At 35.6% G+C, this 17,334-nt stretch overlaps 1 protein-coding gene across 8 annotated transcripts in view; it reads left to right on the top strand.

Moving 5' to 3' along the window:
- Positions 1-17,334, top strand: part of nphp4 (nephronophthisis 4) — a 284,225-nt gene that overhangs the window by 219,555 nt on the left and 47,336 nt on the right. For all 8 annotated transcript variants that reach the window (XM_087264575.1, XM_087264571.1, XM_087264574.1 and 5 more), the window contains exons 15-17: positions 1,816-2,006; positions 10,437-10,597; positions 12,754-12,934. In XM_087264575.1, the coding sequence (XP_087120701.1) occupies positions 1,816-2,006; positions 10,437-10,597; positions 12,754-12,934 (533 nt within the window). The remainder of the gene's footprint in view (positions 1-1,815; positions 2,007-10,436; positions 10,598-12,753; positions 12,935-17,334) is intronic.

Below are 17,334 nucleotides of genomic sequence, written 5' to 3'. Positions count from 1 at the left end.
AGCTTTTTGCTTCAAGTTTGAATGACTGAACCCATCGGCACTGCAATTCTTTCTTTCTTTCTTTCTTTCTTTCTTTCTTTCTTTCTTTCTTTCTTTCTTTCTTTCTTTCTTTCTTTCTTTCTTTCTTTCTTTCTTTACTTTACTTTTTTTGTTTCTCATGGTGACAAGTAACAAAATCATTATTTTAGTTTGTGTAAAAAAATTTTGATAATTTTTTTGAAGGAAGGTGTTTATTCAGTAGTTCCTTTTTACTTTCTTTTGCTCATTCTTACTTTCTTTTTTGCACTTTTTTGTTTGTCATAGAAGTGACAAAATAAATATTTAAGGTAATTTAAATTTTATTTTATTTTATTTTGAAGTAAGGTTTTTTAGTAGTTTTTTTTCCACTATTTTGTTTAGAAGACAAAATAGAAGACAAAATAGTTCAATTTAAGTTAATTTAATTTAATTTTATTTTGTGGAAGGTGTTTCTTCAGCAGTTAGCTCAGTGATGGATGATTATTGCTTACAGAAAATTCAGAGGCCCATTACTGGATAATTAAATTGATTTAAAATATCATGTTTTAAGGAAGCTGTTTCTCTCCAAAAAAAAAAAAAAAAAGTCCTGCCTTACCAAATTACAAATAACTTCATTTTTTATTGATTTTTCCCTTCAGTGAGAAAGCTACAGTGCAATGAATTTGCGAGTTATTGATTTTGCTTTCAAAAAATGCTAAATTTCCACATGATTAAATGTAAGTGTTTGTTTTATGAATTACCTGCTCTTTATGACTCCGAGAGACCTTTAAGAGTTATTATTTCAGCATATGGCACAAGGATATTGTTTTATTGTTTTTAATTACGTGAGCAGTTTCGGTGAGATGGTTGTCTGCCATTAACTTTATTAATGATTGTGTTAGAGCTTGTTAGATAGTGTTATTATAGAGTGGTTAAGGATGGCATGTTAGGTTTAGGGTTATACATTTATCCTGCTTATTTTATTTGTATTTTTAAATTATTTACTTATTCGTTTATTAATAGTTTTGATTTAGTGTAATGTAGAATAATTACTGGAATTTTAAATTAAAGAACATTTATAATTCATCACATTTATTTTATTTTAATAAAAAATATTCAATGTGATTTTAACAAATTCAATAAAAAATATATTTTAATTTTATTCTATCATTCATTTTTTATTTCATTTTATTTTATTAAGGTACACAGTTGTCTTGTTTGCCATAAAAAGTACACATTTATTTAGCTATATATTAAAAGTATGAAGCAAATTTGAAGCAAATATTAAAATATGGGAGGAAGTTTATCATCTTACTGTATGTCTTTATTATAATAATAATAATAATAATAATAATAATAATAATAATAATAATAATAAAAACATTTCAAGTAATCAAGCAATGTTTGTTTCCTCGTGATTTGACCTCTAGCTATTACAAATATGCTGTAAACCGGTTACTATTGATCTGGTTGGAAGGACTTTGTCATGTTGTGACAGATTCTTCATCACTAAGTGCCTTGAACCGACTCTCCATCACTGCATCACTGATACTGGCTCTTTATGAAGGAGTCACTCAGACCGGCTGTTTATCATCGAGTCACTGACACTCACTGTCATTCTGGAGTCACTCGGATTGATTCCTCATAACACAGCGCCATCAAATGACTCCTAATAATAGAGTGATTTAGACTGAACCCTCACATAATATTTCTTTCCAATCACCTGCAGCGTTCACAGTGTCATCTAAACACAGGTCATCATTGCTTTTCAATAATATGGCGCTTCGCATTTCCAATCAGTTGTGTTTTTGTGTCAAGGGTCCCTCAATCTGGTGTGAATTCAGACTGGCCGAGCTCTGTCCATTTCACCTTCCAGCTTTACCGCTTTCCTCCTGTCACCACCCAGCGGCTGAAGCTGCTTGACCAGGAGAAGACCAGCAAGTTCAAAGGCAGCTCTGATTCCCCTTGTGTGCTTTCTCTGCTCAACAAAGACGGCACACTTAGCTCTGGTAAGAAACTCTGAGAATGCTTAACAGTCCCGTGAAGTGCTTTGAAGTGCATTTTTATTCAATGTTTGATGTAAACTTAACTGAAAGTTGATGAGATTCCAGACCTGTGAAGAGAGGATGCCAACCATCCAAAGACTTTAATGAAAACACATAAACTTAATACACACACACACTTCATTGAACATGTACACATAGACATCACCTATATAACTGCAGGTTACCTATGTTTTTATATAATAACTTTAACTGTCAAAGTTATTAGTAATTAGTAGGGCTAGACTGAATCTGCAGATATTTTTTGCTATTTCTGCGCAGAATTGTGTTAAAAATCTGCGGATTTATGTTGAATTATTTTGGCAGTATTATAACAAAAACCTTAATATATTACATAAAAAGTAATACATTTTTGTCTTTTATTTAATGTTTGCAATGCAAATCCAATTAGATCCACTTTATTTGGTAAACAAAGAAAGTCTCTCATATAATAGATCTACTAAAAAAACAGAAAATATTACTTTACAAACTGTATTGTAAATAATTCACATATAGATTTTCTTATTAGTCAATAATATTACTGTAATTAATTTAAAAACTGAATGAATATACACACATTCACACAAGTAAATAAGCAGAATCAATTATATGCTGGAAATCTGTGGAATTCTGCGCACTCAGATTCCGTGTGGCCCTTGTAATTAGTTACTAGTTAATTAAAGGTATTAGTAAAAACGAAGTTATGGTAACTAATAACTCAAACCTTTCTGATTTTGATAGTAATGCAATAATGAAGTTGAAGCATATCAAATGAAAAGCAAGTAAGAAGAGTCTTAAAAAGCCAGGACATGTCAGATACTAAAGAGCATGTAAATGGTTAATATTTGATGGGAATCTCAAGTATGAGGTCACATGAAAGAAAGCGTTGCTCTATTCATAAGTGTAAGCTTTGGAAGTTTGTAGGCCTGTAGTCAGCCTGGTGAAAGGGGTGATTCTTTTTTCTCAAAAAGTGGACCTTATTCACTTAATTTTCTATTTAATTATGACGTTTAAATACTGCATTTGGTGACATTTTAAACACTATTTTTAGCTGAATTAGCTTGTCAGATGGTCATCATAATCACACATTTTGATGTATTAAAAATATTTCCTAAAGATATGAATAAAAAAATATTGATTTTTAAAAAACAAGTTTGTTACATCATTAGAAAAAAAAATGAAATCTGTTAAAGTTTTGAATTAAAAATTTTAGCCTGTAATAAATCAAAATAAAATAAAATAAAAATAAAAAACCGAGCAGAACATTTAACTTTCCTCAGTCAGAATTTGGTCATTTGAATATTAAACAATTAAAACATAATACGAATGTAGAGGTTAATGAATTCATAGCCTGTCCTGTAAAAAGTACACTTGAAAATTCATGGATAACAACAATAGCCTATTACTTTGGTCATTTTTACCTTTCAGGAATAAGGTCCAAGATTGCTTTCTCTATGTAACAACAATAAAGTAGGTCAGTAGTGAAATGGGACAAATTCTTGATCTTTGTCAGTGGGGGGTGAATCTGTGCAGTTAACAAATCAGGCCTCATTCACACTATTAGCAATAGATGGAAGTTGTTCCACTGTGAAAATAATTAATTAATTCATTTATTTTCCTTCGGCTTAGTCCCTTTATTCATCAGGGGCCGCCACAGTGGAATGAACCGCCAACTTATCCAGCAAATGTTTTAGACAGCCGATGCCCATCCAGCTGCAACCCAATACTGGCAAAGTAAAAATAATCCTTGCTGCCTTAAGTTATTAAGTTGAATCAAATTATGTTTTCTAGTCTCTCTCAAATTACATCAGTAAAACTGACTCAAAATATTAAGTTAAGCTTTCTATAACCTTAATAATATTGTTGAAACCAGATTAACTTATTAAAATCAGTTGAAGTAACATATACACTTTAGTTGTGATGGGCTTTTATGAATGATATTTGCTGAAAGCAAATTAGTTTTTTTGATGTTAAAAATTAAACATAGTGGAGAAAATACATTAAATATAAATAGCATCACTACATAGAATGCTTAATTACAAGGATGAACAAAAGAAAAACATGTGCTCTCTTCTTACGCCTATATATTTGTGGAACACATCGGGCTGTGTAGGTCTACAGCGTGGAAATAAAAAACACGGCTGCTGTAGGGGTAAGAGAGGATCCGATGGACTCTACTGATGCTTGTCTTGGCTGTTGCTCATGAAAGTCGCTTAATATTTGCGTAAAGTTAAAGGATTATTGACTTGTTCAGTGGCTGAATAGGCATTGGTTCCGGTCCCAATGGTCTCTGTTGCTCATGTAATCAGTAAATGCCGAAAGTCGCTATTTTTCCATTGAAATGAATGGGCGCTTGTTGCTTTGTTGTAAATGAATAAGCATTGTAAATAAGCCTTTACTTTTGTTAAACAGTACTTTGCTCAGAATCGCTTAAAATAATAGCAATACTAAATATATAATTTTACAAGAAAACTATGAACACGTTTCATTTTTCTCTCAAATTTTATGCTTATTCATTTCAGGGGTGCGCAATATTGACCAAAAAAATCGATCTATATTATGGGTGATTTTTTTTTTTTTAATGACTTTGTCCGAAGCCATAGTGAATGTTATTAATCTTGACAGTCTTCAGGATAAATCTTTTCATTACTACAGGATCTGCCAGATGGCTAAGTTTCAAATGATTCAAATGATTAAACAAACAATGTAAAAGCAGCAGCCCTTCTGGCACACACAATTCATTTGCATTAATTCTGATATTAGAGAAAACAGCACTCTCACTCGTGTGATAACTAAATCAGAAGGCATATAATAATAAAAAAAACATATAAGAACAACTTCTATCCAAAGTTTTTGGTGCATTCTAATGCAGGTAATATTTTTTGACTACCAGTACATATTTTATAAAAAATGAACCCCCTACTATTCAAGCATATGTTTTATGCAGCAGATGCCCTTTATGCACCCGCAAACCCATTACCCATATACACTCATTCAAACACACTATGGCCAATTTAGTTTATTCAAGTAATCTATAGCGCATTTCTTTGGACTAAATGGTAAACCGGAACACCTGGAGGAAACCCACGTGAAAATGGTGAAAACATGCTTAATCCACACAGAATCTCCTCCTGGCCTAGCCGGGACTCAAACCAGCAACCTTTTTGCTGTGAGCCGACAGTGCTAACCACTGAGCCACCATGGTGACCATTTTATTTTATTTTATTTTTTGTTTTATTTTATTATTATTTTTTTTATTTAATTTAATTAAATTTTTCATTGTTTTCGGCTTAGCCCTTTTATTAATCAGGGGTTGCCGCAGCGGAATAACCTGCTAACTTATCCAGCATATGTTTTTTACGTAGCGGATACCTTTCCAGCCGCAGCCCAACTCTGGGAAGCACCCATACAGTCTTGCGTTACCTCACACACACACACTACAGCCAATTTAGCTTATTCAGTTCACCTGTATCGCATGTCTTTAGACTGTGGGGGAAACCGGAGCACCCGGAGGAAACCCACATAAACATGGGGAGAACATGCAAACTCCTCACAAAAATGCCACTGACCCAGCCAAGGCTCGAACCAGCGACCTTCTTGCTGTGAGGCGATAGAGCTACCCACTGCACCACCATGACACCTAATTTATTTTATTGTTGTGGGAACGTGGACATTTAAAAAATAAAAAACGATTTAACTACTAAATTAGCAATTTGGTAAGCCTTTAAATTTGAAATGTAGTACATACGCTTTATTTAATTATCAAAATAATGTTTGATGTATTATTTTATATTATTGCTTGAATAATCATACAGGCCAGATTGCAGGCTATATGTTTGACACTTCTGTTTTAGAATCTTTACTGCTAATCATCTTAGGCAAATTTATGGTTACCTTTCTGCCTTAATGAATTCAGTCAGTGCGTGTAAAAATTCAAAGCAGTTTTTAACTGAAACACATGCAGCGTTTTAGTGAATAAAGCTCTAAAAAATGAGCAATTAGACTTTTACGGCTCTTGGCTGAGGTCCAGTAATTGCTTTTAAGAAGGAGTCTTCATACGCTGCAGCCTGCTGAGGAGAAGTGTAGAAGCGGCGTGACTTTGTGATGAACTTGGTAGTGCTGAGAAAACAGTTTTGGCTCTGTCGCTTCGTACAGCTGCCAAAAATACTTATTACCTGCCCCTGATGTGAGTTATTTTTATCAATAGTTTTGCACAGACTGGCAAAGGCCGATATTTCAAAGCACCTTAAAACGTTGAGCTAAGAGCGCCTCAAGTACACTTTTCCTCAGCCAAAAACGGGTCTTTTTGCTCATGTTATATCCTGAAAATCTTGTCTAAAGATCATTGCCTTGATTTATTTGCGTTACAAGTATCTCCTTGACTGGAAAAACCTTCCTACGTTGAGGGAGAACACTAGCTGTGCTGTGATTTTCCACTTGTTGCGTTTACTGTGAAATGGTCTTTACTGATTAGCTTGCTTTGGTATCTTATGATGTGGAACATACATGACATAAATGTGTGTGTGTGTGTCATGACAGCCTTTCATTTGCCTGCAGCAAACAGCTGAAGAATGAAGGAATAGATGATAGAGATAGAACAAAGGTTGCAGAGTAAGATAGATAGGTTGGCGAAGTGAGAGAACAGAAGAAATGGGACAGATAATGAGAGAGTGATAGAGCGAGAGAGCATGACGGAGAGATGCGGGGGTAAAGGAAGATCAGCTCTAACAGCCTGCTTTCAGTCTTTTTATTTCAAAAGAGACGTAATATCATACATAAAAAATACATTTAGAGTGAGTGCGCAAGCCCTCTGCTCACAGTCAGACCTGCCAGTTGAGAGACTTCAGGCATTTTCAGTCTAAAGACCCCTTGGTGAACAGAAAGACGCAGTAGAGACCCCTGTTACATATTGTATAAATGGTGTTTTAAACCTGCTGTATTATAGTGTTTGTGTCGGGGCTATCCATCCATTCAAAATCCAAATATGTAATCAGAATTTAAAAGGCGTTCAATTTCATTTGGAATGGCAAGCAACCGTGATACATATTCACACATGAATGTATTTACATACTTTATGATGCTTACATTGCTTAGCTATTAGAGTAATGAAGCAAATTAGACATTGTGTACACTGTATTTTAATTCTAATCATTTTTAATGTTGGGTAAAGTATAAGCATTAGCTTCTTTCTCTGTGCTTAAACTTAGCAATGCAATTTTATTTCCCCCCTCAAACATTTGTTTGAAATCAAATGATAATTATCTATAACCTATAGGGTTTTTTTGTGGACCCCCATTGAAGATCACTGTTACATATAAGGCGTTAAAACATTATGCTACAATGCACAGAGCTTAGCCCTTAGACCCACCTCTGGCCCAACTATACAAGACAATGAGCCATACAGTGCCATAGAGATTACAGGCTGCATAATGATATTGTGCAGAAGGCCTTTTGATGTCTGTGGAGGGAACATCTGTGTCCTGTGGGATATGAGGATGTTATTGTGCAATTACTGGTTGTTGCATAACTTCGTCTCTTCCCAGATTCTCAGCTGAGCATTGCACTTCTCTCCAATGAAGAAATAATATTCTTGGCTTTCTGCCTGAAGTAGTATAATGTAAAAGCAACATCCAGTTTAACATTTTGACTTCATTAAGCATTAGTGTTACATTTGCTTGGAAATGCATCCAGGGTTTTGTTGTGTTTATTGGCATTCCGTTTTAACTGTGGTCAGCCTGCTCGAACCCAGCAATCAGGTTTCAAATCCTTAATCTTGTGTCACTGCACTGTCCTTACTTAACGCCATAGTATTTGTTCTGGATCTTTTGGCAGCATTTGATGCTACAAACAACAAAGTATTGATCTCTAAGATGGTGGAAATGCTCATTTCTAGGTCAGTGCTTTTCTGGTTTATATCCCACCTGGATGACAGTAGGTACCAAGTCAGCTGGAAAGTCTTACACGCCTTTACTCCAAAGACGTTCCACAGGGATTTGTGCTTGGACCTTTACAACTTTTCTTTTACACTAGATGCTCAGAACTAACTACATAAATGGGCACTTTAAAGCTTTATTAAACTTCTACAATATGAGTTTTAATGTTACAAGAAAGTGTTCTATTTCACATAAATGCTGTTCTTCAACAATTCATTCATTTATTTTCTTGTCGGCTTAGTCCCTTTATTAATCCAGAGTCGCCACATCGGAATGAACCGCCAACTTATCCAGCACGTTTTTACGCAGCAGATGCCCTTCCAGCCGCAACCCATCTCTGGAAACACACACACTACGAACAATTTAACCTACCCAATTCACCTGTACCACATGTCTTTAGACTGTGGCGGAAACCGGAGCACCCGCGAACACAGGGAGAACATGCAAACTCCACACAGAAACGCCAACTGAGCCGAGCCGAGGTTCAAACCAGCGACCTTCTTGCTTTGAGGCGACAGCACTACTTACTGCGCCACTGTGTCACCTCTCCAACAATATGTATGTGAATTTTGTTTTTGTTTTCATTTCAGATTTATTTGTTTTATTTCAGCTAGAATAAAAGCAGTTTTTAATTTTTTAAAACTATTTTAAGGTCAATTTTATTTGCGCCCTAAAGCTATTTTTTTATTTGATTTTTTACAGAAAAACATTATTTACCTAATTACCCTAACTTGCCTAGTTAACCTAATTAAGCCTTTAAATGTAATTTTAAGTTGAATACTAGTATCTTGAAAAATATCTAGTAAAATATTATGTACTGTCATCATGGCAATGATGAATGAAATCAATTATTAAAACTACAATTTTAAGAAATGTGTTAAAGAATTTCCATTTCTTTCTGTTAAACAGAAATTGGGGAAAAAAATAAAAGTAGGCTAATTATTCAGGAGGGCTAACAATTCTGACTTGAATATAATTCATATTGTTTCGATAATCATGGTGTTTTTAGGGGGTAAAATTATAAAGGACTATGTGGTCATATTTTTTTTAGTTTAGTTTATTTGTTTACAAGGTCAATGCACATAAATAAACATTCTTGAAAATATGCCAGAATTAGCCAAGAATGGCTATTTTTCATCTGTAGACCCCTTATAGAATGTTAAAAAGTCACACGTAAAATAAAAGCAAAGCAAAGCATATACTCATGCACTCACGCTTGCACGCCTGTGCACGCACACGCACGCACACACACACACACACACACACACGAACGCACGCACACACAATAGTTTTAATAACTTATTTCTAATACTGATTTTTCATCTGTTTCTAATACTGTTTTATCTTTACCATGATGATAGTAAAAAATATTTGACTAGATATTTTTCAAGGCACTTCTATACAGCTCAAAGTGACATTTAAAGGCTTAACTAGGGTAATTAGGTACAGTATATAAAAAATATATAACTTAAAGGGGCTAATAATTTTGACCTTAAAATGTTTATTAAAAAATTAAACACTGCTTTTATTCTAGCCCAAATAAAACAAATAAGACTTTCTCCAGAAGAAAAAATATTATCTGACATATTGTGAAAATTTCCTTTCTTTGTTAAACATCAATTGGGAAATACTTAAAAAAAAATAATAATTTCAAAGGGGGGCTAATAATTCTGGCTTCAACTGTATACAGTATATACACATACATATACATACATAAATAAACATTTGATCAGTTTTGCAGAACAAAAGTATTAAATTAAATTGTTTCTCAAATGAAGAATACTGTTCATGGTCTTCTTCCAAAATCTCTGCCGTACATCAGCAATACTGCCTCACACTTTCATTTATTCCTGATCTACCAGAATCTGCCATACATTACATTGAACACATCAATAATGCTCCCTTATAAGTTTTCCAAACTTGGTTGTTTTTTCTGACTTCAAGACTGCACTACCAGCCATATAAATAGCCCACCTTCACATGAAGCATTGGTCCAGGATCTTCTCAAGCTTTGCGAAAGAATGTAAATGTAAATGCAATGTTACCCAGGCATTTTCAGAACTGATTACAGTCATCACTTTAGACACGGGGAAACATGTGGGAACATATAGAAAACATCAGCGCCTGCGGCACTGCCAGCGTTTGATATTCATGACAGACAGAATGTGCTGCATGCAAGAAGGATGGAGCTCAGAAATGTTTATGTAAATTTCCCACACATTTTGCTTGCTGGTTAAACTGAGCTCTGAGTGTTTGGTTTTTACATAAAAGTCCTTGATTGCTTGCTTCAGAGAATTGGACGTCACACTTTCTCACCCACCTGAGATTTGTGGGAGATGGAAGATTTACATCACTCTCATTTTAAATGGCCACTAAATCCATCCCTTTAATCACAGGCCTTTTTTCTGGCTCTTATCACTGTTCATGTTTGTTCTGTCCTCTTATGCTTCTCTTTTTTTCTCAGGTTTTCCTGGTCTGCAGCTGCAGTATCGAGTTGACCCACAATTCCTAAAGCCAGGTGAACGGGGATGGTTTCTGCGATACCTGGCACTCCACTCACTGCAGATTGATGTCTGGGACAGTGATTCCTTAATGCTGATTGGGTCAGCTGCTGTGGAGCTGAAGGTAGAACTGCCTATATATACATAGGTCCAAAAATGCTCTTTTTTGAGGATATTTTCAGCTGCGATGTCTATTAAGCACTACCCCTGACACCTAATATTTCTGTATAAAATATATTATTAATTGTGGATGCTTCAAATTGACCAACAATGAACAATCTCTGCTTCAAATCAATGCTATTCTTTTAAACTTTCAATTGATCACATTTATGGTTTCCTCATAAATATTAAGCAGCCAGATTGATTTAAATGTTCTAATAATAATAATAATAATAATAATAATAATAATAATAAATGTTTCTAGAGCATGAAGTAAACAAATTGATGATGTCATAGCAGGAATAAATTTCATTTTAAAATACATAAAAACAGAAATCTGGTATTTTATTTGTAATAATACTTCATATTATTATTATTATTAATAATAATAAGCATAATACTTTTTCACTATATTTTAATCTAATAAATGCATATTTGGTAAGCCTAACTTTTCAAAAACATAAAAAAATCTTACCTACCTCAAACTTTCACCAGTATTGCAAATCAGGATAATTTTATGGGTTTATTTGCAAGATTTTGACATTATCTTGATGTCAGAGCTGCCATAAAGTCAGACATGCTCTGACTGAATAAGCTGACAGAATGCCAATTCGGTGCCATTTACATGACCTTACATGTTGTCAACATATTTTCAAGAAGGTCATGGATAGGGCTGCACGATATTGGAAAAATCTAACATTGCGATATATATTGTGATAGGATGAATACAATTTCACCAGATGACTTGTATATCACAATTAATTCACAAGCATTGATTAATACAATAAAGAATCTATTACAATTGAAAAAAATCAGTATTTTATCGTTTTCTATGTCTAACAGATACAGTAATTGAATAATATACTGGACTAACACACTTTCTATTTACTAGAACTTCTATGTTAAGCTGCTTTGACACAATCTACATTGTAAAAGTGCTATAGAAATAAACAAAATTTAATAAAAATACAAATACTTCAATGCAATTATTTATTTTTAAAGTTACCCAGAGTACAATTTCTCATACCTGAATGCTTTTACAATCATTATACAGTCACAGGCCTCATAGTACATGCAAATAACCAATTATAAAACAAACTCATCATAGCAAATCCTGCGATGTGACCACTGATTTAGGCATGGAAAATATGGGTGAGCACCCAGGGTGACATCTTGCTGGGGGTGGCATAAGGGAGACGTTGCAAAAAAAGTGCAAGTGGGTATGTTTGGGGTGGTTTCAGGGTGCCATTTAAACTAGAACCGCCACTGGATGTGACTATTGTGAATGATCACTTTGCCATATCAATGCTAAAATGATATTTTGTGCAGCCCTAGTCATGAATGTAAACTTACTCAAAATTTAATATACAGCCAAATTCCACCAGTAACACCACAATAACTCAACTAACTACACATAACTGGGGGGAAAAAAAGCAATAAAACAACACATCTCACATTCCTCTGCTTGGCATCAGCCTGGAAAGTCCTCAGCTTGCCATGTTGGTAATAACCCCACAAGCCACACACAGCAATTTGACACAGGTACAAATGCGGCCCTCATTAATAGCCACACAGCTGTTTAACTCAGACAGACACTCACCCTGCGCATCGAAACCTTTCTGCGGCATCCATTATTTAGTGCGCTCAGATGGGAGTGTCATGTCCAAATTATGAAATATGCATGTCATACTTCAGGACACCTGCGTCTGTTAGATCTCACCACCGCAGGTCTCTTGGCTAGAGCTCTCATCGATGTCAGCTGCTGAATAAAGGTTAAAACAAAACAAGGACAGAAATAGATACAATCACATCAACATAATTGGACTGTTCGTCTTTAGAATGGATCCTGACCTTTTCAGAATTAACAAAGGGTCCATTTAGGCTTCAAACGCAACCACAAGGTCGTCAGATGGTGGCATTTGTCAGTAGCCTCTAACATGTGTCTCGGTGGTTGCTTCTTGTTTATTTTTTTGTTCTTCATGGTTAGATGGATCAAATCAATTCAGCAGGCATGACAAACTGCTTTAATTGTTAACACATTTTTTTTTTATAATTAATCATGCTGGATTTAAGATGTTTAATTGACGGTTTTGATATTAGTATTCTTGTTTGCTTCTCCAGCATATGCTACGTCAAGGCCGTCCGGCTGTCCAGGTGAGCCATGAGCTAGAAGTGATCACTACAGAGTACATGCAGGATGCCAGCTTTACTAGCAGACACGACAGCAAACACAGCGCCACTTCAGCCATCAGTGTCTACACTACTGTGAAAGGGATTTTGCATCTACGGCTCGGCAACATTGGTAGGGATCTTGTGCTTACCATTCTGTAGTAATGTATGATTTATTTACTATTCAAGTTTGATATACTGAAGCTTGGAACAGATGCAAGAAAGTAATTTGCAATATTTTTACAAACTTAAAAGTTTAAACATGAGCATGTGTTGACATGAAAACGTTTGTGTAATTCAGTGTTTCTCAATCACGTTTCTGGAGGACACCAACTCTGTACATTTTCCAAGTCTCCTTAACCAAACAAACCTGATTCAGATCATCAGCTCATTAACAGAGACCGAAAGACCTGTGATGGGTGTGACAGACAAAGGAGACATCCAAAACAAGCAGTGTAGGTGATTCTCCAGGAACATGGTTGAGAAACACTGGTCTAATTAGCATGGACTTTCAAGCTTAAATTAAGAATACCTTTTGTACAGTATCACAGTTCTTGAATTTAAACCAAGGAAGAATACTGAAACTAGAATTAGATTTTTGGATAGCAGAGCTAAAACTAACAATTTTTACTTCAACAAAAATAAAAGCCATGGATAGAGAAGTAGAAGGATTGGTTAAAAGGTAGATTTGTTATATCCGGTTGGTGGTGATAGTGGTGCTGAAAAAAAAACATTGCTCCCAAGCTCTGTAAGATGTCACTATTAGAGCTGTAATCGAGCCCAACAGGTACATTTTGACTGACAGCTTTATAAAGCCCAAACCCGTTTATAGCCTGATATTGTTCAAATGTGCACAGGCACACAGCTCTTTTGCCTTTTTTGTTTTAACATAATTTATTAGTAACAAACATAGGCTATAGGCCACTTGGAAGTTGGAACAAAGAAATAAGTCCTGTAACATCCTTATCTCAGCACTCAAAATAGGGATCTACACTTAACCTTTAAGTTGGCCAACACACCAATGAAAATGAGAAAATAATTGTCTTTCTTAACAAATTAAATAAAAAATAAATTCTAAATTATGACAGGTATTTGGCAATAACGAAATTAAGATAAAGGCTCTGCGAGATTTGTTTCGCCACTTCTCTTTACAATCTGGCCTTAATGCGACCGTGAAGCTGAATATTAAAGGAATAGGTTAATGCCAACATTAGCCTGTATACTCTGTCTACATTCTGATTTTATGGTTTAATTAACATTTATTTATAATTTTAAAATAAATATCTTGGTCCTTTACTCACCAAGATTAGGCTACGGGTTTTTGTGGAGGAACAGTTCTGCGCTCAGGATGGTGCGTCCAGCAGCACTGAACACCCTTTCACTGCTGCTGCTACAGGCTGAGATGCATAGTTCTAATCTGGCAAATTTTGCAAGTTTTGGGTAGGATTGTTTGTTCATCTTCTACGAGCCAAGAACATCCACTTTATTTTCCATGACAGCAGATTCAACGTAGCGAGTGGCCTCGTCATCTTCCCTGTCAGCTTGCTGTACATATTTTGCCATTTCGCACTCTACCATAACATGCAGTGTATGAAGGACCGCTGAAATACCTTTGCGGCTAGAATGACCGGCTGGCCTGACCATAGTCAAAATTCGCTCTTTTTGACTTCTCCGTCCTCATTTGTTTTACCTTTGCAGGGATGGATTTAAATGTTGTAACAAATTAATTACTTTCTCGCGCTAATCGAAATGCATCACTTGACTGTTCATTTACTGCGCAAGCCCGGCCCGACTATGTCTAAATTGATAGATTTTAAACTCGAACCCACCCGAACTCGTCGGGTCCTGCCGGGTCCCATCAAGTTCGGGCAAAGATATTCAGCTTTAGTCACTATAGCTTAATATTGATATATAATTCAAAAAAGTTATTCTTTGGTTTTAATTTTAGGGCAAAAATAAGTTTAAAAACACAGGGTGGTGGTACACTGTTTTCCGCTCTAACACCCCCACACTGCAGTAGGCAGGGTTGTAAATATGTCACGCTGCTTGAACATACAGGTGCAGATACATCTGTACCAGCGCTGCTACTCAGTCCTCCAGTGTATTCATTTTGCTAACTTGGCATTGTTGTTTTGGGTGCTCAAAAGAAGAAAGCAGTTCTGTGAGATGTCACAATGGCTTAATATCCACATACAATTCAAAAATTGAAAAGACAAGGTGATGGTACAGTTTTCGAACACTTCAACACCCCCACACTGCAGTAGGCAGGGTTGTAAATGTGTCACACTGCTCAAACATAAAGGTGCGGATATATCTGTACCAGCGCTGCTACTTGACTCTCCATTGTATTCATGTTGCTAGCTTAGTGTTGTCGTTTTGGATGTTGTTTTCCTGTCTCACTTTCATAGGTATGAGATAGGAATCTACTAGAATTCCAGAACACGTTCACTAATTATCAGCGATGGGAACAACAGTGCAATAAATAAACAGTTTTACTAACGGCAATACTTTTTTCAGTAATGAGTAATTTAATTAATTACTGTTACAATAAAATGTGCATTACTATAATTGAGAACACTGAAGCAGTTTTCATGTGAACAGCATCTCTCTCTCTCTCTCTCAGACATAAGACCTCTCTTTCTCTGGGGTATGTGTGTGTTTGGGGCTGGGACGGGACACATAACCAACCAGCGATGATGATTGGTATGTCTGTGAACGTGGTTGGCTTAGAGTCCATCTCCATTGTTTCCCAATTTAAGGCAGAGAAGTGCGGGTGTTCTAAAGCACTACTTTTCCTTCATTGAAAGGCAAGAATGTTTATGTTAATATTTATAATGATATGTTCAATTTGATGGTTGTCTCTCTCATTGTCCCACAACAACTTTAAAATAGTGTAAAATAGTGTACAGTGTTTAATTTTTATTTTATAGTCATTTGAAAAATTTTGTATTTTTAAAATAACACAATAGTTACTATCCCTGGTAATTAGCTACTTTTATAATTGTATAACTCAGTTAGTAACTCTATCGCTATCTCTCCTTCTACTATTTTACTGATTATGCAATTGCCATGGAATAACGATAGCTCAAAGGCGTTTATGACCTTAAACAAACTCCCCAAAAAGTTTACTTTGGTTTCGAACTTGCGAAAAAAAACAAACCCTCAAAACAAAGTTAGTTTTGGCTGGATTTAGTTTAAAATGATGTCATTTTAGTTCATTCTTCAATTTTGTTTGAAGTATTTTGGGGCCTTAAGAAATATCTGTCATTAGTGACCTCAAAATGTTTCCCACTCTGGAAATCCGAGCCAAATCAAAGCTATTCATAGGCCGTCTTTGTGTTTATCTGCTTAAGCTCCTTCTTAGAGGCCCAGTGAAAAATGCAAGTCTTTCTTTAGAAATTACTCAACAGTCAGATACCCATCAGCTTTCCTCTGTCTCTTGCTCTCAGCAGTCAGAATCAATTAACTCTTCCACAAGCCACAAATCGGTGCAGGCTCGAAAGCTGCTCAATGCCATATCTCAATCTGGGATTAATACGTTGTCCATTTATTTGTTTCCTAATGAGTGGTCGCCATTAACAAGAGATCGTGGTTTAGTCGCTCTCTAAGGCTTATGGAGATTTTTATCCATTGAAAGCACCTCAGAGGATCGGCTAGGTCAATGCAAAGACAAGTATCAGTCTGAGGAACGAGGGATTGAGGGGGAATAACCGATGCAAATGTCTTTGGAAAGGCTTGATCGGTCCCGTGAATACATTCAGTCAAGTTTTGATAAGAATCTGCCGCTCTGTGTAATGCACACGGATTGATGTCTTATTTTATGATCCTGCTCTGTTTCAACATTTTCTTCTCAGAAAGGACATCATCAGTGGGAATTAATGAAACTCTCATGTAATTGGACCCATGTTGATTGGCATCCCGTTGCATAAAAAAAGCAGTGGAAAAAGCTTCTGATGGAATTCTCTTTAATTAACTTCAGCTCGATGTGAACAGACAAGTGAATAATTATACAAACAGAGAATGCACATAATAGAAATAGATAAGTTAATTCAGCACTAATGGAACAGGTTAAACATCATCTATGAATATAGAGTGTTTCGGTGCATCTGTCAAAAGCTTCTCACAGTAGCAACAGGCTCTATCACCTCCAGATTCTTTATGCTTTTATAGTGAGCACAGAGAGAGAGGGACGCTGGGACAGATGGAAGGCAGAAAAGATTAGGATTTTATAATTCGTCTGCCTCTGGCCCCCACACTGCTCATCTGCAAACGTTTGATAAGCGTGGCGAAGATTTCAGCAGAGAAGAAGAGAGATGGGGAACAGGAGAGAAGGAAAGAAAATCACATTTCCTCGACAATTATTTCCAAACATCCCTGTATCTGCTTTCACGGTAAAAAAAAAACATAAATACAAAAAACAATAGTATAGATTTGCAACAGGGGCCAATGTAGGCTTCTGTCTATCTCCTCTAAAACAAAGCCACCTTTAGAAGATAAGAGGAAGTGCATTCGAATGGAAATCCTATAATGTGC

Source organism: Danio rerio, chromosome 8 (genome assembly GCF_052040795.2).
Source record: "Danio rerio strain M-AB ecotype USA chromosome 8, GRCz13ab, whole genome shotgun sequence".
In the NCBI taxonomy this organism is placed as follows: domain Eukaryota; kingdom Metazoa; phylum Chordata; class Actinopteri; order Cypriniformes; family Danionidae; genus Danio; species Danio rerio.
The sequence above is the reverse complement of the archived record's forward strand: the minus strand, read 5'-3'. Positions and strand labels throughout refer to the sequence as shown.